Below are 22,606 nucleotides of genomic sequence, written 5' to 3'. Positions count from 1 at the left end.
GGGAAATTGACAACCATCCATGAGTTGTTTTTTTCTTAAACAGCTGGCTATATTTATTTACTCGCTTTTTAACCTCAAGCCACAGTTCTATAGCTCATTCTGTCACACAGGAATTATGTTCTCAACCCTTTGATGGACACAGTTCTTAATTCTAAAAGGCTGACATTTGGCATGGTGTTTTGTGTGTGAATGCATGTTGAATACATGGTACGTTGTCACGTCTATTACGTATTTTTTTCAGTTTTTCTCAAAGAAAGAATTATAGAAACTGGAAAACCTCGTAGAACAGCATAAGCAGAATTTTCCTTGAATGCCAAACATCTTGCCATCTTCACGTGGGTGAAGATGTGAAATCCTTTGTTGTGCTTCATGTTAGAGGGTGTGTCTGAGTGTGTTTGTGTTCTGTGAGTCTATCGGGACCTTTACAATGTCCTGAGGGGCTAGAGGGGGGGNGCCTCACACATCACATAAAACTATACATTAAAACCCAAAAAGGAAAAAGTTGTGTTTGTGTGTGTATTTTAATGATCGAGTGTTGCTGGTAAAGTATTGAACTTTTTCCTTTTTGGGTTTTAATGTATAGTTTTATGTGATGTGTGAGGCACTCCTTAGTTGGACGAAATCATATTATAAAAGTATTATTAGAGCAATTCAAGAGCTTTAGGAATACATTTATAATATAATTTCACTTGAAAACAGAGTGCATTAAGCATTATTTCCCTATTGTTGTCTGCACATGGCTTCCTGGATCCTTCAGAGCCATACAGTGCTACCTTTTTCGTATTGTACTGAATATATTTGGGTCAGTATTTTAAATCTACTTTATTTAAATAATAACATATTAGAAGCCAGGACTCCAAACATCATGTGATTGCTCTTAAATAATGTTATTATTCAATGAATAGTTCCTAGACGCTCATTAGAAATGGCCTTAATCCAGATTCATAAAATCCCAATGCATGTGCATGTATAATTTATATTAACAGCAAATAAGTAATATAGTCAAGATTAATAATGTGGATAGCGTATTGAAAGTATGTGCTAATAACCTAAAGGTCCAGCTCTGACAGTCTGCACATGACTGATTCAGTGTGCTGCAGCAGAGTGCATGATGGGAAGGGTTCTATCGACGAGTATGTGCCGCCCTCTAGCGGCTGCAGGTGCTGTCCTACAATACTGTCAAATGAGTTCCCAACCTTTTTAAGAGACCCATTTTCTATCACAAAGTAAACTGATGTCCCCTGACTTAGTGAAATAGTTTATGGATAGTTCATCATGTAGGTAGTAATGCATGACAAAAAAACTGCAAAACAACCGATTACCTGTATATAAACTGTATAATTAACAAAAATAGTGCACATAATAAATGTGAATATTGCATCAGATGAGTATTCTTGTTGTATAAACTATTTTAAATACAAGTTTCTCATGTATTATTTTTTTTTAAAAAGAGGACATATTATGCTCATTTTCAGGTTCATATTTGTAATTTGTGCCTATACTGTGACATGTTTACATGCTTTAATGTTCATAAAAGTATTTTTCTCATACTACCTGTCCTGCAGCATCTCTTTTCACCCTCTGTCTGAAACCAGAGCCCAGTCTGCTCTGATTGGTTAATTGGCTGCTTCTGTTCCGATTAGTTAACGCTTCGAGATGTCCCGCCCCTTAGCCAGAGGTGGAAGAAGTACTCAGATCTTGTACTTAAGTAAAAGTAGAAGTACCAGAGTGTAGGAATACTCTGTAACAAGTAAACGTCCTGCATTCAAAATGTTACACAAGTTAAAGTACTAAGTATTAGCATCAAAATATACTAAAAGTACCAAAAGTAAAAGTACTCATTATGCAAATTGCCATCTTTGAAAATAAAGCTTGTTTTAGGATCTTCACTTGGCCCTTATCCCGCGAGATTTAAATAAAGGTTTACGTCTTAAATAATAAGCCAAACTTTATAAATAAGATTGTCAACACAGAAATCAATAACATCTAGAGCGAAATGCATATCTTTTTTGAAAACTTGTCTAAAACCCAATAAATCAAGAAGGTCTCCTGACCCCCATTGAAACATTGGAAATGCCTATTAGGGGTCGGGACCCCTAGGTTGGGAACCATTTGCTCTAACTGACAATGCACAAGCATGACGAGTTAAGGCAACTCATTATGAAAGGGTGTATCTACAAACAACTAAATATCCCAGTTTAGCATAGTACTAAATTTATTGATCGGATAATTTCCACAGGACTTTAAGACAGTAAACGTTACTCATCACATAAATAGTGCTACCAAAAATATTGCTAATTGGAAAATGAATGACCGTAACACCACAGCGATACACTTTGACACAACAAAGACGTAAAAAAATATTAAAAGTACATATGCCCTCCGAGAATCCTAAACGTCACTTAAAACGTACAGTACAAGTATATCAAAATAGACACAAATATATGATTATAAAACATGTTTCAAACTGCATCCCATTTGTTTAGAGGACCAGGACAATTTCTTATCAAAATATGTTATCCAACACATATTTTCTACAAATTTCACCTCAGATTTTTGTTGTGCAAGTTTTTTTCTTAAATCTCTATTAAGGCAAGACTAGGACAGCACCACAGATGCAACCACTGGAGTTACAGGTATGTATCAAAGGCCACAAACACACCCTTCAAAAGATGTTACAAATATATATAAGAGGACAAACAACTACAGTTTTGGGTCAAAGGTTGCAGGTTATGATCCAAAATGGCTGTCCTGAGCAGTTGTAAGAAACTTAAAGAGTGATGTATGGTGATTTATCAGCCATCAATAATTAGGCTTGGCGTTTAATGTTATAAAAACTTAGTTGATTTAATGTAAATATATTTTTTAAATAACATCAGTATCATAAATACTTACCACAGCAACATACCAGCCTTTAAATCAAAGACTTTCACAGTGACTTTTTGCAAAGCCTCTAAAAAAGGTTCTTTGCATAGTTAGGAGATAGTAAATGCATAGAAAAAAGAAATCAGTGTGTAAAAGATGGTATCTCATCATTATTAGGTGAGAAAAGTCTATACACAGATTTGTTATTGTGGCTAACAAAGAATCATTGAAGCCTTTACAAACAGTTTTCATACTTTTCTGATGGAACTGGCCACCAAGCTTTCTCGTCTGGTGGTAACAAATGCCTGTTGTTTTTCATAATAGGCCGCCTCATTAATAAAAGTGGGGTAGACCGTTCCTGAGCCTTGGAACCGGATGGTCTTTCCATCAAAAGTTTGGAACATAGGGTCACCGGGGTTCAGCGGCTCCCAGTCACAGTCCTGAAACAACAAGCAATAACCACAGGGAAAGTAACTTGAGTATGTTGCTCAAACTAAAATAATAAGGTCTCACAGTGACCAGAGATGTCTCATTTCCTCTTTCGTTATGAGACATCTCTGGTCACATCATACATCATATTTACAGGTTCAATAGATCAGATTTCTGGTCGGTGAAGGCGGCTGTAGTTCAGACGTTTACCTGCAGATTGGGGTGCACCATAGCTATGATGTTTCCGTTGGCATCTCTGGGGTAGTCGATCCTCTCTAAGACCCGGAAAACTTCTACTGTACAGGAAGGGAACTCCATGCCTGAACAACACACAGAACACAACATCCCCCATATGGTTAGCATCCTGGATAATAAGGTATTCCAAAAACTTGTTGTAAATGTACAAAGAAAAAAATAGGCAATATCAATCCTAATACATGTTAGGCTAGAGCTAATAACAAGGGTATTGCCTCTGAGTATAGGAGAATAAAACAATTTAAACAGAGAAGAAAAAGAGACAAAAAACATGCTTCATATGAGCGCAACTATCATGGTATACAGGGAACTAAAACTGCATGAAATCAAATGACCCGTATTGAATGTACTACAAAGACAGAAATATACTTAGTCTATTCATTTTGGAGTGTGTATACAGTAACAATAATTTGGATAGTTGAAGACCTAATATAAATGTACATTGTAAATATATTAAGCATTGTTATTATGCCATTATATTTTATGTTGAGAATAAAGGACAAAATCCGTAAAAAAAAATTGAAATTGCATAATTTTTATTTATTTTTTTAAAATATTTAAATTGTTATTCCTCGAGATTGTAAAAAACATTATTTCAATCTCTCTGTCTGTATCTCACATAGAAGATTGACAATAAAGTTGACAGATTTTTCTGTATAGTTAATCTCTGACATACATTATAGGACTTTGCTATAGAAGCTGGAAGGAGCCACACAGTGCCCAAGTGGCATTATTCAAACTGAGCTAAAAAGGATGTGCAGTGGTTTGTGGCAGAGCTTGCACATTCAGTAAGTCAAGCTCAATTGAAATGCTTTACCACTAACTGTGAGACCATTTGGCTGTATTAATATGCAAGCGGCAGCACAGAGCAAAAGGGACAAATGTTCAGACAGTGTTCTCTCTGAACAAGTTGTTTCTTGGTGATGTTCAGCTTCAAAGGGCAGGAACACTGATTCATAACCATGCCAGGGCATTCATCAGCACCAGTGCAGGCCCCACTACAGGAGATTAACGCACCATTGGCAAGGAGATTCTAAAAACAAGCAGGCCATTCAACAGGCTGGGCAGATACCAACAGACTGCAACTCACACTTGGCACGGACTGATTGTTTACGTAAAAGAGGAAGGAACGGCTGCCTAAACATTGCAAACGCTTTTTTGTGCCTAAGGGTAAGAGAGAGAACGGGATGCAGGTACAGAATCGGACTGGCACCCATGGGCGTTTTGTCACAAGATGTTTCTCGTCAAGATGAGGCAGACCAACAGGGAAGTAAGCAACTTGTTTTTCTTTTATATAACACATATGATTCATAACATGAGTCGGATTCTAGAAACTGCAAACTTTAGGAATCATGTTTGATTCAATCTCAACTGCTAATCTTTTAAAGTCCTATGATGTGGCCTGTGTAGCGTGTTAAAGCTTAAAATTGTAAGCCGCTACAGTGTGCCTGCCTTACCTTCATTAAACAGTTCAATGAAGTCCAGCGCATGTTTCAGTATCACCCTCATAGCTTCAAATATGTTGCTCCTCAAAACACCTTGAGGCTGGGGACCCACTTCCAGACCTGAAATGAAACAAACCAGAAGACACATTTGGCAACTGTCGAGGGAATATTGTAGGTTCATTTTTCCAAGGGACATTTGCAGTGGCGGCCGGCCCATAGGGGTGCTAGGGGCGCGGCCCCCCCTCTTCCCACATGTTTGATTGTCATTTAAAAAGATAAAAAAAATAAAAAAAATATTTAAAACAAAAATATATATACTTTTTTTTTTTTAATGAACAAGGTAAATATTATATAGTTGGTATCAGTAAAATGTATAATCTACAATAAAATCTTGTTTAAAATTGTTTTACGATGTCTAAAGTTACTGGTAAGTCACAGAAAGGAGCCCTCAGCCAGAGCAGCAGCAGCCAACAAGCTGACTGTTGCTATCTGTAAACTATGCCGCCGAAACATAATTTCAGCCAATCAGCGTCGTCAGATCTGATGCTCAAAGGGCGCCCTGTCAGCGCCTTGGCCTGTGTGTCTGTGAGTTGTTTGGACTCGTATCCAAGGTGACGCTACAAAGTTGTCAAGGATGGCTGCGTCTGCAGGTGGAGACTCCAGTGCTAGTGGATCTCCGGAGCTGTAGATTAACATTTACATGCTTATTGCAGTTGTAAGTGCAATGCCTGTAGCACCATGGAGCATACAGTGGGGCAAAAAAGTATTTAGTCAGCCACCAATTGTGCAGGTTCTCCCACTTAAAAATATGAGAGAGGCCTGTAATGTTCATCCTAGGTACACTTCAACTATGAGAGACAAAATGAGAAAAGAAAATCCAGAAAATCTCATTGTCTGATTTTTAAAGAATTTATTTGCAAATTATGGTGGAAAATAAGTATTTGGTCAATAACAAAAGTTCATCTCAATACTTTGTTATATACCCTTTGTTGGCAATGACAGAGGTCGAACGTTTTCTGTAAGTCTTCACAAGGTTTTCACACACTGTTGCTGGTATTTTGGCCCATTCCTCCATGCAGATCTCCTCTAGAGCAGTGATGTTTAGATGCACGGACTTTCAACTCCCTCCAAAGATTTTCTATGGGGTTGAGATCTGGAGACTGGCTAGACCACTCCAGGACCTTGAAATGCTTCTTACGAAGCCACTCCTTCGTTGCCCGGGCGGTGTGTTTGGAATCATTGTCATGCTGAAAGACTCAGCCACGTTTCATCTTCAATTCCCTTGCTGATGGAAGGAGGTTGTCACTCAAAATCTCACGATACATGGCCCCATTCATTCTTTCCTTTACACGGATCAGTTGTCCTGGTCCCTTTGCAGAAAAGCAGCCCCAAAGCATGATGTTTCCACCCCCATGTTTCACAGTAGGTATGGTGTTCTTTGGATGCAACTCAGCATTCTTTCTCCTCCAAACACGTCTAGTTGAGTTTTTACCAAAAAGTTCTATTTTGGTTTCATCTGACCATATGACATTCTCCCAATCCTCTTCTGGATCATCTAAATGCTCTCTACCAAACTTCAGACAGGCCTGGACATGTACTGGCTTAAGCAGGGGGACACGTCTGGCACTGCAGGATTTGAGTCCCTGGCGGCGTAGTGTGTTACTGATGGTAGCCTTTGTTACTTTGGTCCCAGCTCTCTGCAGGTCATTGACAGGTCCCCCCGTGTGGTTCTGGGATGTTTGCTCACCGTTCTTGTGATCATTTTGACCCCACGGGGTGAGATCTTGCGTGGAGCCCCAGATCGAGGGAGATTATCAGTGGTCTTGTATGTCTTCCATTTTCTAATAATTGCTCCCACAGTTGATTTCTTCACACCAAGCTGCTTACCTATTGCAGATTCAAGTCTTCCCAGCCTGGTGCAGGTCTACAATTTTGTTTCTGTGTCCTTTGACAGCTCTTTGGTCTTGGCCATAGTGGAGTTTGGAGTGTGACTGTTTGAGGTTGTGGACAGGTGTCTTTTATACTGATAACGAGTTCAAACAAGTGCCATTAATACAGTTAACAAGTGGAGGACAGAGGAGGCTCTTAAAGAAGAAGTTACAGGTCTGTGAGAGCCAGAAATATTGTTTGTTTGTAGGTGACCAAATACTTATTTTACCGAGGAATTTACCAATTAATTCATTAAAAATCCTAAAATGTGATTTCCTGGATTCTTTCCCCCCATTCTGTCTCTCATAGTTGAAGTGTACCTAGGATGAAAATTACAGGCCTCTCTCATCTTTTTAAGTGGGAGAACTTGCACAATTGGTGGCTGACTAAATACTTTTTTGCCCCGCTGTATGTGTGGGCTGGACCTGTATTTTACAGGAAAGGAGTGAGCAGAGGGTCGAGTTGTCGATTCTTGTTCAGTTTTCATCTTCCTCACTCTCTCAGACTTTGAGTTGCGCACGCTGCTAAAGAGACGCACTACCATGGAAACCAAACAATGGTGTAGCTGTATTAAAGTCCGAGTGGAAACAGTCTGATTTTGTCAGAAATATGACCCCGGGAGGAAACCTGGAGAGGGCAATGAAATCGGGAGTCTCCCGCGAAAATCGGGAGGGTAAGTAAGTAAGTAAGTAAGTAAGTAAGTAAGTAAGACACACACACACACACACACACACACACACACTAAATGGGAATTAAATCATTTTAGTGTTCCCAAAGCACCAGTGTTCTGCAGTTCGTGTGGGCATACTGTACTGTTGCACAGTTTTGGAAGATTCATAGCTAACCACACTGAAGATTATCTCATATTTTTAGCCTCAGAAGTTGTAATTTAAGGGGTCATTTCTCAAAAATGTCTTCCGGGGGAGGATCCCCCCCGGACCGCCCTAGTATGGTTTGGTCACCATAGCCCCACCAAAAATATTTTCCACCAGCCGCCACTGGACATTTGCTTGAAAGACTTGAGAGACTCACCAACAGGGTGCTTGGCAATAGAGCGGGAAGTGGAATATTTCAAAAGAGGATGTTCATTCAGCAGAACAAGACAACTACTTGGAGCGATGGCTTTCTGCAAAACAAGTCAAACAAGCTAGAAGTTAGCTTCAGGTAATTACATACCTAAGCAGCAACAGTGTATTACTGACGTTACATTTAGAGCCTTTTTTTGTATTACAGATGTTCTGATGTTATTTTAATATTCACATATGAATATTGCACATTTGCATACATTTCTAGAACACAAATCTGACCATTGGATGAAACTAGGTTAAACCTTATTGTTTTATTACACTGTGTAAAAACAGTTACATAATGAGTTTGGATTTATATTTGAATCACTTTCAAAATGTGATATAACCTGAAAGTATCCAACATTTTTTTTTTTTTTAAACTATCTTTTTCTTATGTCTTGACTCAGGTCTCTGAATTAGTGGGGTAATCTTCTATCTTTGTATCCATTTGTTCATTCTTTTTTCTAAGTTCAAAACACATTTTTCTCTCCTTTCAGTACAAGAGTGTGTTGCTTTTGGCAGCTCTTTCCTTCCCTGGTGTTACTAGTCTGAATACCTTCATTTTTGTTGAACAGCTAAAGCAGTTCAATACATTCCAAACTGTAACACCAGCTGACGCAAAGTGAGGTTTGTGAAGTTTTAAAGGTATATGTGCTTAAAATAAATGTTATGTCGTAGTTCAAATACTGCGTGTACCGTATTTTACAAAAGAAAAAGACATCTTCTCAGACTCATAAGAAAACAGGCTCAAGTATTTGGATGTTTGAACCGTTACATGAGTGTGTCCAACACGTAAAGGTAAACTGTTGATTATATTATCTACAAATGTTAACTGAATCTCTCCAGAGAGACCTTTTAGCAAAAATATTTACTTTAAAGTGCAAAGATCATGTGTGCAAACACCTAAAACTCCCAGTCACCCCCTTTAACTTTCTGTGTGAGTTAAAAAACTTCTAAAACACACTACATTGAGAAGTGAAGGTCCCATTAAACATATTAATGGAGAATGCGTCTATGGTATAGTGTAGGCCTGAAACAATATCTTGACTTATGGTTCAATATGTGGACAATCATTTTTAGGTTACCTACTTATCTTGGAACATACGGACATGATTTTCTTTTTAAATATACTTTTTGGACCAGAGAGTGCCTTTAGTTGATAGATACAATGGTGAAGGGGGGAGGACATAGCCTAAAATGTCAGCCGCCCCCAGATATTATCTTGATCATTTTCACCTTATCTACTTATCATTCGATATATTGATATGATCTTGATTATTTCTGTATCTATCAATTGTAATTATATCAATTACATTTATGTTTGTTTACAGTACAATGTCCACTTTAAACTCTCTCCTCTTTGATATGTGAACTCCCTTTGATAGGGAGACATTATTATGCCTCTATGTTATTATTATATCTGTGACATTTAAAAGGTGGGGTAAGTAATTTTGGAGAAACCAGCTCGAGTGCGCTAGAATTTGAAACTACACAGCCGGAAAGAATCTGCCCCTTCCTTACAGAGCCCCTCCTCCAACACACACGAATGCGCACATGACCAATGAGGGCACGGGATAAGTTTGTGCACAGATGGAAGGCTGACAGGCAGGTAGGCCATCCAGTTACTTTAGCCGGGCCGGCTAAAATGATTGGTCGTGCTTTTTACAGCGCTACGGCTTCCACAGATGAAATATTTGTATATATTTATTGTCAAAGCATTTCATATTTTCATTGCTATCGGGATGTTAAGAGCATTCCATGGAATATAACAAAAAGTGTTTCTGAAATAAATTACATACCCCACCTTTAAGTGTCTTAAAATTGTAATTATATTGTTGCGTCTGTAGTATATTTCTATACATTTCTGTAGCTTAGTGAGAATGTATATTGTAGAATACTCAATATTTTCTTTATATTGTGTATTATTTAGATACTCTAGGGATATATTTCCTTTTCATTGTAAATTTGTATATACTTGCTGCTAATTTGAATTTCCATTACATTCGTCCCTTATTTTTAACTTGTGTAATGCTTGACAACACTGCTGCTGTGACAAAATAACTTCCCAATTTGGGATAAATAAAGTACCTATGTATCTATCTATCTATCATCTCATTTTTATTTCAAATGTTTCTTGGACTATATATCTTCCATTAAAAGCAGTTATTGTCACTGGCCTAGTCTGGTGTTAAATGTTATAATAAAAGGAACTCTTGAAAAACAGCTAATGTTACAGATGAATGCTCCTTAAAAGGTGTGCCGTATAATTCAACATTAGCTCTTGGAGGCCGTCACCTTGATGTAGTTCATCATCTGCAGATTGAAGTGGTCTTTGGAGCTCTCCAGGATCAGGGTGCAGCCCATGTTGGACGTCGTGTTGTGGAGGTCGAAGATAACATCGTAGGCATCTGGGCTTCCTTTGGGTCCAAATATCCCGTTGATCTCCTGGGCTCTCTGCACCTCGTAGGGCTGGTTGTCTCCTTGAGGGGCACTGCGGCGCACAGACACACAAAAACAAACACATTACTGTAACAGTTTATTTACAGGTCTCTGTAAAAAATCCCTTGAAAGACTGCAACTAATCCAGAACGCTGCTGCCAGAGTCCTGACCAAATCAAAAAGAGTAGAACACATCACCCCAGTTCTTAAATGTCTGCACTGGCTACCAGTAGCTTACAGAATTGATTTTTAAATGTTATTGCTAACTTACAGTATAAAGCATTACATGGTTTGGGACCCCAATATATGTCCGACATGCTGAAAATGTCCTATAAATAAAAGTACGTAACTTTAAGCATACAGCGATGAGAAAGTTGGTAACACATTCACAGCTTATCATAAAATTCTGCTGATGGAATGATGAATAAGAACTATGTTAATAATTGTCTACTTGTCCTACATGCTCTGTAACACTTTCACCTAACCTGGGCATAATCTTTATGATTGACAAGTTATCACAGTAACTGCGAGAGCAAAGTCAGAAAAAAAAGAGTTGGTGTATGTATTCAGTACAGTCCTTCAAATGTGGAAAACTAAAAAACATTAATACCTGCATATTTTGTCTTGATTATAACTATGATTCCACCTCATGGTAGCCTTATGTTATAGGTTGGAATACAAACACTGGATTCAGCAGGACAGTGGCCCCCTTTTGTGAATGTTAAGAATAAATGCCAGCCACTTTCGACAAGCCTTGTATGTCTGCTCCAATCATACAATCCGTGTCAAGTCTGTACATGGGTTTTTTCCCTCCGCATATCTTGGGTTTTTTCCCCTCAGGCATACCTTCCTTGTCTGTGCTCAGACAGACATTCAACACTGAGCACAGAATGAGAGTTCCCTTTTTTCTCTTAGCCATTTAAAAGCATTTTAGAATAACAACTGGTCTAGGACATTCTCCTAACTACTGTAGAATAGCACCTCTGCTGTGCATATTGTCTCGCCCCCCTCACATCTGCTCTTTACACCCCACTTTCAGTAAATATCCGGTATTGTCTGGATTGAAGGGACTTTGGTACACAACCACAGTGAGCCACAGCGGATACAAGTGGTCTCCAACACACAGCCGACAACTGAGAGGACAGTTAACACAGTCAAAGGAAAAGACGGATGAAAACAACACCATGGGCTTTTTTTTTTTTAGAAAAGTGGATAATCTTTTTATAGATTACCTCCAGACATGCCAAACTGAAAGTATAGAAAATACTTTTAAACGGTCATTTTAAAAATGGCAGATGAGGTAATAACCGCATACAGAACGATATGTGCATCATTAAATTAAGTAAAATACCTAAAAAATAAACAACAACAGAACTTGAATTGTAACTGTCAAATTAGGGCTGGGTGATATGGAGGAAAAAAATCTAATATTATATATTTATCCATATACCCCAATATCGATATTGCAACTAAATTGTAGGGTTGACAGTCAGGGCTTTTAACAAATATTTACTCATTAAGATTTTTGCTAAATAATTATCAGAATTGGTTACATATTGGCTAAATGGTTAAAGGAAATGATAGAACTGCTTCAATGCAACCTTTAGAAGCAGGAACAAAGTATGACAACATACAAAATGTAACACATAATTTAGTCTCTTAGAAATATCGATATACAGAAGGCTGATATCAACATATTGCCTAGCCAAAAGGTTAAAAGGCCATGTTCGAGCCCATATAGATACATCACGTGATAACACTACTTTACAACTTGCCCCAGAACACAGTATGATAACCATGGGAATGTTATTATAGGACTCCTATGGTGATTTATGAACAGATCCAACAACTGCTTTGTGCGTTCATGCACGCGGTCTCTGTGAGCCAGCATTTGCGTAAAGCTTCCGCTATATTGCAAACGAAGAGGCACGAATGAAGAAAAAAAATAAGCACATCTCGGTCACGTTTCGCTCACGTTTTCCCTGCTGGCTCAGAGTCAGATCAAATCCGGGACACGCTGCTCTGCTGTTGTGGGGGGAGGGGGAGGGGGGAAACATGACTAGTGGTAAACACACATTCACGCTACCTGAGATAACAGTTGGATTGCGTTGCGTGACAGTGTAAATCGTGTTTTAAAAAACATCCTATAACCTGTTATTCTACATTTCAATCCAGACGTTGTTTTTCATTCTATTGTTATAACTACATGTTTTCTAAGCAGGATGTCTTAACATATCCCGCATTTGTCTGACAGGTGTCAATAATGCATGTCATTACATTTCACAACACATAGAAATCTCCAATGATCGATCCTTGTTTTAGTCATTTCAGTCCCAAAAAAACGGCCCCAACGAGAACATTTCCACAAGACCATTCCGACAATGTACAGTATAGGTCATGTTTCTTTTAACCAAATATATATAATCAGTCAAATCACATTCGTGGTCATATGTGCGTTGTATATGGATAGGTGTAATGTTTCCATTCAACATGTATGACAGCAGACACAACAACAACATCCAGATCCAGCCACACTGGCAGCTCTGAGGCGTGAGGCCGTTTTTACCTGAGGTTTTCCGGGGTGAAGGCTCGGTTCAGGTCCGTGTCCACATATCTGGCGCACTTCTCCACAGCCTTCGGGTTGGTGATGAACGGTTTAGTTTCGACCCCTTTCCTCTGGATCTCGGCGCCGTTTTTCACCCACAGGTTCACCAGCGTCACGCCTGACATCTCGTTCCCGTGCGTTCCTCCGAAAATAGCCACTCTCCTTGCCTCTTCCAAGCTCACAATGGTGTTAAAAGAGGACATGTCTGGGAGGTGAATGTGTGCCGAGTGTTGAAGTTGAAGACACACAGGTCTCTGGAGCGTCAGCAGGAGAGGAAAAGTTTCCAGCTGGATCTTCGCAGCCTCACTGTTTAAATGCCTTCTGTGGCTGCGCGCTTACGTAACGTGTCAGCTAGCTGGTTGTATGGAAAGCCAACAGTGCCACAATAGGCCAAAACCCCAAAGCTTTTTTTAGGGACTTTAAAATGCAGCTTTTGTTGTTAAAAAATAGGTTCAGCCAAAGAAAACAATCCATAAGTTGCTTTTTATTACGTTTTTTTCTTATGATAATGAGCCCCTCCTTCTGTTTTGCAAAGCCAGTAAGCTCAATGTGTAACAATCAGTATAAAGTAAAGCCAGGCAGCATTACAATAGTAGTACCTTTTACCAAGTGGTGTAAAGTAACTAAGTAGGACTTCTACTTTTACTCACGTACAAGATCTGAGTACTTTTTCCACCTCTGCTTTTACCGATGCATTGATTTGGTCTGACTTTACTCTAGAAGGAGGGGCTCATTATACAAAAAAAAGATGTATGTGCTTGTCTTGGAGAAAAAACCCCAGCATGTTTTAACAATAACAGAAACACCATAAGAACTAAAATAAGGTTGAAAATTGGCATTTTATGGCATGTTTGCTATATAGTTGTAATCTAGTTACCATGTAATACTGATCACAACAATATAGAAAGCAAATATTAATAAATACATTTTTGTGTCTGCTGGCGTTATTCCAAAATAAAGAGTATTCAAACATTGTTTATATATTTTAGTTATCATAGTGTTGGACCTTTCTGGATTAATTACTTCTTGTCACGCCCTTTAAAATAAATAAATTCCCCAAGTTTAAGATACAGTTTACAAGTACAATAAGGCTTACATATTTGCTTCCTATTCTTATTTACAACATTGTTGTAAATGTTTCACCTATAGCAATGGCTCTATGTTACCTATTCACTTCATGATGGTTCTGATATGGTGCACTTTGTAACAGCTATTACAAACCCTGACAGTCATTCACAGACTATCATATCATTTGCAGTCAAAGTTAATTTGAATAATTGTGTCTCACTTACACACTGTGTCCATCGTTAAGTACCAAATCACCAGAACAAATTCCTCGTATGTACAAACCTGAGTATTATTAGGATGACTAGGTGGTCAAATGTATAGGTTTAATTAATAAATAAAGATTAAAGTAAGGGTATGGTTTTACATTGAAGAATGATGACATCAAATTGATTAATATCATTTAATGAAGTTTCAATTACTGTTATGTTGATAACCGGTAGAAATAAAAAAGCAAAATGACTGGTTTGTTAATCCTTTACAAATGTATTGTAACACCAAAAAGGTAAAGTACTGTGCAAGTCAAAAGCTTTGATACAAAACAAAATACCAAAAAAACATAAATTGTCACAGCTTCACTGAAAACATTGTCCATGTAGTGATAGAGAAAGTGTCAGATGCATTTGTATCTATAAAAAAAAAGAAAAGAAAAATGACATGTAATGTATCAGTCATTTTGTGTGTTAGGGTATCCAGAATTATTTTAAAACTCAAATCAATCAAACCCATCACTTTGTCTACCATTCACCTAAGCTGAGAGGTCATAGAAATCCTCAATTGGATTAAGAAGTTTTCGTCTGACTTTTTTGCTTTCAACGATACTGTCAGAAACTGAGATGTTGCTTTCAGAGTTTAAAGTCTCAGCACTGGGAGCACGTTTGTCTTTTCTCTTGTGTGAAACTGAGCTACAGTCTTTGAGTGAAGACTTTACTGATTCAACATCTTTAGAGGCAGATGGATCCTCTTGTATCACATTGCATGGCTCAACTTTAGACTTTTTCTTCTTTTTCTTTTTCAACACCACAGTCTCATCAGTTGGAGAAAATTCCACATCACCTGCACTTTTCAAAGTTTGCGCGGGGGTTACCGACTCGGTTTCATTTCCCGTTTCTTTCTTCTTCCTTTTCACCCCCGTGTGTGGTTCCTCAAAGCCCTGCTCAGGATTTATTTCAACACTGTCCTGCGCTGCTGACAGCTTTCTCTTTTTCCTGACCCCGTTGTCATTTAGTTCCACGGGTGTCTGAGCATCATTATCTTCTGCATCAGCAACACGGAAGGATGAGGTCCTTTTCTCTTCCTTTTCCTGCACAGACACTAAATCATCGCTTTGCGGCGAGTTGTCTTCAGATAAATTGCTGCTTAATATTTCCTTCCTTTTCTTTTTCTTCTTAATCTTTTTTGTCAGATTAGCATTTTGGTCTTCAAGGCCCTCCTTTGTTTTTTGGGTATTATCAACCTTTTCATTTCCGCAAGAGATATCTAACCCTTGAGTAGCTTCTTTAGAACATGACGCTTGCTTCTTTTTGTACTTCTTCTTTTTGACGCAACTGGATTCTAATGTTTCCTGAGATTCTGCAGCATTTTCTGAACAGTTTTCCAATCCCTCTAAGTTTTCTGGTGACATTGGCGGCAAATCTAAAGTGCGATTTGAAGCCTCCTCTTCTTCACATTCCTTTGTAGTTGCAATCCCTTCTTGTTTTTTCCTTTTTTCTTTTCTCTTCTTCCGTGTCTCAGCATCAGCATTTGGAGGTTCGGTAACTGTTCCTAACTGCTCAATGTCCTCAACCCTTTTCTTTATCTTCTTCTCCTTACACTTGTCCTCCATCTTACAGATCACTGACGCCAAAGAATGCTCTGCTCTCATGTCAGTTGCAAAGCTTTCATTTGCTTTTTCCTGCCTGACATCTTCTGCCGCAGAACTTTTATTTTTTCTCCTCGATTTCGAGGGCACCACAAATAGTTTCCTCTCCTGTAAAATGAAAAAATAGCTTAACGCCAACTTCACAAACAATATATACTATGATGTAAGATTTGAACAGCCTGCTTACCACCACTTTGATGTCTGCCTCATCCACCTTTTCTCCGTCATCTCTGTAACAGAATATATGTGATTTATTATCAATATTCAACTGTGAGAAGCAATACAATGAAACAAATGCATACAGCAAATAGAAATTATGAATTATAAAAATAAAATCAATGAAATAGAAGAATAGATCTAAGAATGACAAAAACAAACAATATACAGGACTGTCTCAGAAAATTAGAATATTGTGATAAAGTTCTTTATTTTCTGTAATGCAATTAAAAAAACAAAAATGTCATACATTCTGGATTCATTACAAATCAACTGAAATATTGCAAGCCTTTTATTATTTTAATATTGCTGATTATGGCATACAGCTAAATAGAAATAATTATGGAACCTACAGACTTAAGAAAACATACAAAATATACACAAAAATATCAATACTAAAAATTAGAAAAAATTCATAGAAGAAAAAAAAAAAAAAAATACCAATACATTAGATAGGATGTTCAAACGAAATCACAATAAAAATATAGATAGAAAAAATACAAATAAACAAAAATTCCCAGGGTTCCCAACCTTTCCACTCAGGGCCACTTTTCAGTCTTAAAATTTTTTCCTGGGCCCACCTGTTCCCATAAATACAGGAAGGCCTATTGTAATTACAATGNTCACTATTTGCATTGTTGTTGTTAGCATCTGTTTAGCTTAACGGATATTAAAAGCTGTTTCTAAAACAAGGAAAGGGAGAGCTCTGTCCGGGTCAGACTGAGAGATAAATACAGCTCAGTGAGGTAAGGGACTCTCTGTTTAGATAGTTAACTTTAGTCTAGTTATCTCAGTGGGTCTCAAACGTTTTGGTCACCATTTATGAGAATACATGAAAAACAGTTATAAAATACTATATGACAGTAAAACAAGAATAGAGTTTAAAAGGTGAGTGATTTGTAAAATATCCATAAAGAAAAAGAAAATCTGTTTACCATAAATTCATTTTGCTCTCCAAGTGCACCAGGTTGATGCATGATTTAACTTCAATATTTAAAAAAAAATCTTCCCGGGGGAGCATGCCTCCTGACCCCCCTAGAGGAGGTGAGGGACCCCCCCTCCCCCGCTTATAAAATAGCACTTTGCCTCTGCTTACACCTATATGCCATTTTATATGCTGTGAGCTGATTATCGAGCCTTCATTGTAAGAGTCGCGGGTACACTGTGTATGTGCGTATTCCACTGTAGCGCCCGGTACATTAATGGGAAACCCTAGTTTGTACATGTTCAATACATTTGTAACACTGTACACATAAACGTTTCTTTTTTCGGTTCACCAAAAAAAAAATCTCACTCCAAGAGACATTGAAAAGACAACCATATCAACTTTCTAATAATATTAAAATATATTTGGAATGCAAGTAACTATCAAGGTTTGTCTACAATTCCTAGAAACATTAGCCTCATAGTCTCAAAAGTGTATTATTTACATATCAGGCAGTTTAACGTCATTCGACTTATCAATGTCATAGTCTGATTAATCTTTTTATTAATAGTTTTTGTTTCTTCAAACCCCAAACATATGAATGCATTCAAACTCTGTGATTCTGCTCCTCTTCTTTATATTTAAAATGTCCAATAAATAAAAGTCCAAGAGCAATAAGGCTCTGCTTATCAAGTAATTTCATTATTACACAAGTACCAAGTAGAGTTTGCAGACACACAAGTTCAGTATCAGCTAGATCCTGGTGTCAGTCCACAGACTTCCATCCTGAATGAAGCTGTGGACACTTCAGGCTGTGTGTAAAATCTGGATCTGAAGGTCTGATCCTCCAGCAGCCGGTGAGCTTACAGCATTCGAGGTGCTTCTGTCTGCAGGTACTGCAAAAACTCTGTCCGGGCAGGAGATTGTATAATGTCCTTTTTACCTTCATCTATGTATCATATTGAGTTGGGTTAAACTAAATAGGAATCATTTCTCATTCATTTACTTTTAAATGTCAAAAGTCTCACTCACACTTAGAAATACAATGATATACATTCTTCCAGCTTGATGGGGCGGACAATCCTGCTTCCAAAAAAACAGGTTAAATGTCAAATTAACATCAAGAAAAACACTATCAGGACGTTTTTCTAAAGATCAAAACACACTGAGACATTCATGCAACCTCAAATGTATCTCAATTCCTCTCAATTCCTTTGACAAAATTAACAATAACTACGCAAAGTTTAATGATAACAACCAACAAAGTGTTGGTGGCTAACACATAGCATCAACTTTTTACTGCCATGTTGTATGCGGTATAACTTAAAGCAGTATGGTAAAAGAAAAATAATAAAAGAGTACAAATTGTAACGTCCCACCTGTAACCCCGTTCTCCCCTGTGCAACAGCATGGAGTTCACAGGGAATGTGTCAGTCTGCATCATGAGAGTATTTCAGTCTCTGCTGGGATAAAAACAGAAGCTGATTTAATGATGACAAATTTAGCCAATATTTAGGACATTTTCTATGAGCGTTGAATTATGCAGTCTTTGACAGTCAGGAGAGAAGCAATAGCCCAGCAGCTGTCAGAACACACACAGCATGGCACTGTAACACACACACACACACACACACACACACACACACACACACACACACACACACACACACACACACACACACACACACACACACACACACACACACACACACACACTGCAACAGGCTGTCAGCAGGAGTACTGTTGGTATCAACACAGCGTCATTTAACATCCCTTCCACGCCACAGTACTGTAGTTGGTTACTTTTGCAAAGCAATGTGTAAACAGAGCCCACCTTTCTGACATGATGATGACACAGAGGCCCGAGCATGCTGCAACCTCGGCTAAGCCCTCTTTCTGGTGGTAGGAATGGTAATAGAAATGCTTTTATTTTGCCCTTTTTGGTCTTTACGACCCCGCAAACCACTTTTTCAGATACAAGTCAGCATTCACACTCTCTCACACAGAGGCAGAGGCTGCCATACAAGGTGCACCAGCATTCTCACATATTCACACACTCTACCACTGCCATGCCTTGGGGAGTAATCTGGGGTTAAGTAGCTGGGGTGCTGGGCTGTGGATCAAACTTCCGACAATCTTCCTTCAGAGCCACAGCCCAGAATTGGGCACTTTGGACACTGCTTACGTGCACTACTGTTGTATGACAGACTAGCTTCCCCCAATTGGGTTGTATAATCTGCTACTTCATATTTGTTTGACTTATGTTCTTTTACTATGAACACCAACCAAAAGATGCTTTCCATAATTGCACATTGTATGAATGTCTGATAGCTTTACAGTCTTTGTTATGATAGTAGTTTCTGTCGGAAAGATACTGCCAAAGACAAACTGCTCCGCCAATTTTACAGTGATGTCACCGGCGCTTTTGTGAAAAGTTTAAATATTTTCATCTCCACGTGCTCGAAGCGACTGCAAAGAAAATGGCGAAGTGCTCATACAAAGAAGATGGTGCATCACTTTTTCTCTCATTGTAAACAATTGGGAAAAAAACATAAAACACGCTGCAAATATGGAAAAGTTGTGTCTTTCTTGTGGTTGAATAGGACACTTTTAAAAGTCTCTACTGCACAGTTTAGCCAAAAAAAAACTGCAGTCTCTGGAGCTCATGTAAGTGGCCGAATTCCCTGTTAGATCACTATGACTGTTGGAAATGTCGCCAACCAAAAGAAATAAAATAGAAAAGGAAGGAAGGAGAAAACGTTCCACTATATAATGCCCTTTAAAGGTCTGGGATGTTGATTCCCATGGAGACATTATTAATGATTTCAAGTTGCCACAGTGCATCTCATTGACACCCAATATAAAGAGTTAGTATTTACTGCTGTTCTCAATCACTGTCTTCAGGCATCCTACCTTAAGCATGGTCAGCGGAACAGAAACTTTAGGAAGTCCACCAAAATTAAAATCACCACAAGGCTTACACTTAATATTTTTCACATGGCGTAGTGAGTCTGTGAAGGGGAATCACCTAAAGAACCACAACAGAAAGTAGTTTTCTTCACACTGAAATGAGATGTTACGCTCACTGTGTACGTGTCCTTGAGGGGCTCATGTTGATGAGAAAGCTCTTAAAACGTTTTTGAGAGGTTCTTGTAAAGAGAAAGATTGTGCTTGTCTCAGAGAGTACTAGTTTTTGACAGTCAGAAAGGAACATAACCTTACAACTGACAAAATGAAGCAGACATTACACTGAAGCCGGGCCCCTGGAGATCTGCTGGTGAATCAGCCCGCAAAAACAAACATGGATAGCAACCAGCAACATGAACTCTTTATATGCAGTGCTAATTGTGAAAGCAGGAAGATCAGTTGGACGAGATTGAATGGTAAAGTTGTCCATAAAAAAACATTATATTCGTAAAGTGTACAGCTTATATGTCTTAGGACAATGACAGAGAGAAAAGATGCTACAAGCAAGGTTACTGTATAGCTAAAAACGAATTTACATCTGCAGTCAATGAACCTGCATTGGTTATTTCGACAATGTAGTTAACCAAACATACCTATTTTGAGACAGATCATAAGCTATTGAACACAACCAAATATGTGTTCAGCGTTAAACATGTGTTTATAACTGCAAAGCATAATCCGTAGACCTTATTATGTTGTAATATTGACTATGTTTGTGTTGTCCCTTCACTGTAGGACTTTCCCCTTTTAATACCAATAATGCACATATTTTATCTTATTGTAACATTGATATTGTCATGTTATACTCTACGTAGTTTTTTCGGGTATATTTCATGTAGATATTTCTCCATATTTCAAAATGTTTGTCTTACAATTTTTCTTCTTTAACTGTGTTTATGTATGCACCAAACACACCAAAGAAAATCCCTCCTATGTGTAAACCTACTTGGCAATAAACTTGATTCTGCTTCTGAACGCAGAGGGAGCAGAGGGGACTATAGTAAGGCTTACGATGTAGTCTGTCTTTAGACTCCCATGCATTACTCCAGGCGTTGCAGAGCGAGCTGTGTTCAGTGCCACACTGCCCCCCTGTGTCCTCTCCAGGCACAGCTTCTGTTCATCACACCTCTGAATTCATTCCTCCCAGTTTCTCACTAAGTAAGACTGTCAGCCAATCTCTCCCTCGTTCACTCTCTCTCTCTCTGTCCGTCACTCAGCTGTGTCCCGCTCCCTTATTCAGCCAGTGCCTCGGCTCCTCAGTCTGTCAGTCTCTGCTCATTCAGTCGCTCCATCCCTCGCTCCTCATTCACACAGCTCACTTCCCCCACACTCCCTCACATGCACTTTCCTCCTATCCGCTGCAGTGCGTCTTAGTTGCCAGGTTTCTGTCCTTCTCTTCACCAGGGACACTTTATATTCCCTGAATGCCCCTCATGGTTTTTTGTTTTGCAGAAGCTGCTTGTAAGCCTCTTCAAATATTGTATTATCCTTGGCCTCGAGCAATTCATGTAGTTCCTCCCACTCCCTGTGTTTGCCACATTCAAGTATTACACTTATTTTTCCTCCTTTGTCTGCCTCAAAGCTTACCTCTTGTCCTTTCTGTGGAATATTTATCTGCCCTATGCTTAAAAGGAGTACTTTTATGATGATTAATTCAGTAGGACTTACAGTAAGTCAAATGCCAACATCCACTGCCAATAAAGGGAGCTTGAGATTTTGTGTAGCGAGGCAGAATGTAAGGTCAGGGTGTTGGATTAGCATGCTAACACGCTGAACTGTAGATGGTTGACATGGAAAACATTAGCATATTAGGATTTTGACTGTGAGCTCTTTAGCATGTGGATGTTAGCATTAGGCTCAGATCACTGCTGTGTCTCAGTAAAGCCTCACAGAGCTGCTAGTATGGCTCTAGACCCAAGGTCCGGTTTTAAATCGTTACCACAATGTTTCCCTAACCTTAAATCATATTCAATTTGCTCAATAAACGTATTTCATAATATGCAACCAAGAGTTTTGACTAGCAATAAGTCGACAAATAAATTAGTTGGTTAACCCTCCTGTTGTGTTCGTCCCTCCCCCTCTCTTTGAGGCAATCAAGTGTAAAACACAATAGTTATGATTGATGAAAGTAAATCAATCAGATTTGACCCGAACACGACAGGTTAAAAGATACATTAATCATAAACTAATCGATTAATCATTGAAGTCATTTTAATCATATGAAGGTCAATATGATCAGGACATTTAAGAAAACCCATTGGGCTTTGAGGAAGGGATGGACAATTTTCTGGCTTTTTGTAGACCAAACCATTGTTGGACAAAATAATAGGCAGCAGATTAAATAATAATAAAATTGTTATCAGTTGCAATCTTAGTTTTAAAGAAAGGTCCAAAATCAACATTCTGTCTGGAAATAAGTTTAAGATTTCTACTTCCACCAACTATCCTTAACCTCCCTTCCTCCCTTATCTCCTCCTATCCTCCATATCTCAGTCTCTCCCTCTGCTCCCCTGTTGATCCCATATCTCTCCCCAATGT

The 22,606-nt window shown here is 38.5% G+C and overlaps 2 protein-coding genes across 2 annotated transcripts; both read right to left on the bottom strand.

Annotated features, from left to right (window-relative positions):
- Nucleotides 1-2,186: 2,186 nt before the first annotated feature.
- Nucleotides 2,187-13,371, bottom strand: aspa (aspartoacylase). Its single transcript, XM_010767236.1, has 6 exons — nucleotides 12,996-13,371; nucleotides 10,286-10,481; nucleotides 7,956-8,049; nucleotides 5,007-5,114; nucleotides 3,505-3,614; nucleotides 2,187-3,305 (listed from the first exon to the last, which is right to left on the bottom strand). Exons 1-6 carry the CDS (start codon nucleotides 13,235-13,237, stop codon nucleotides 3,114-3,116), a joined length of 942 nt encoding a protein of 313 aa, XP_010765538.1. The 5' UTR covers nucleotides 13,238-13,371; the 3' UTR covers nucleotides 2,187-3,113.
- Nucleotides 13,372-14,494: 1,123 nt separating this feature from the next.
- On the bottom strand, nucleotides 14,495-16,204 carry pho (phoenix). The gene is made up of 2 exons (XM_010767234.1): nucleotides 16,148-16,204; nucleotides 14,495-16,068 (listed from the first exon to the last, which is right to left on the bottom strand). Exon 2 carries the CDS (start codon nucleotides 15,961-15,963, stop codon nucleotides 14,848-14,850), a length of 1,116 nt encoding a protein of 371 aa, XP_010765536.1. The 5' UTR covers nucleotides 15,964-16,068; nucleotides 16,148-16,204; the 3' UTR covers nucleotides 14,495-14,847.
- Nucleotides 16,205-22,606: the final 6,402 nt, after the last annotated feature.

The sequence above is a fragment of the Notothenia coriiceps genome, unplaced genomic scaffold (assembly GCF_000735185.1).
Source record: "Notothenia coriiceps isolate Sejong01 unplaced genomic scaffold, NC01 NC01_scaffold00004103, whole genome shotgun sequence".
Classification (NCBI taxonomy): domain Eukaryota; kingdom Metazoa; phylum Chordata; class Actinopteri; order Perciformes; family Nototheniidae; genus Notothenia; species Notothenia coriiceps.
Note: the sequence above shows the minus strand (reverse complement) of the source record. Positions and strands in the feature narration are given on the sequence as shown.

Bases quoted from the DNA above. Each gene is read 5' to 3' on its own strand.
- pho (XM_010767234.1), bottom strand. From the start codon at position 15,963: ATGAGAGCAGAGCATTCTTTGGCGTCAGTGATCTGTAAGATGGAGGAC.
- aspa (XM_010767236.1), bottom strand. From the start codon at position 13,237: ATGTCCTCTTTTAACACCATTGTGAGCTTGGAAGAGGCAAGGAGAGTG. The intron at 8,050-10,285 runs GTGACGGCCTCC...CTTGTTTTGCAG, and splicing joins AGATGATGAACTACATCAAG to AAAGCCATCGCTCCAAGTAG. The intron at 3,615-5,006 runs GTAAGGCAGGCA...TGTGTTGTTCAG, and splicing joins CATTGAACTGTTTAATGAAG to GCATGGAGTTCCCTTCCTGT.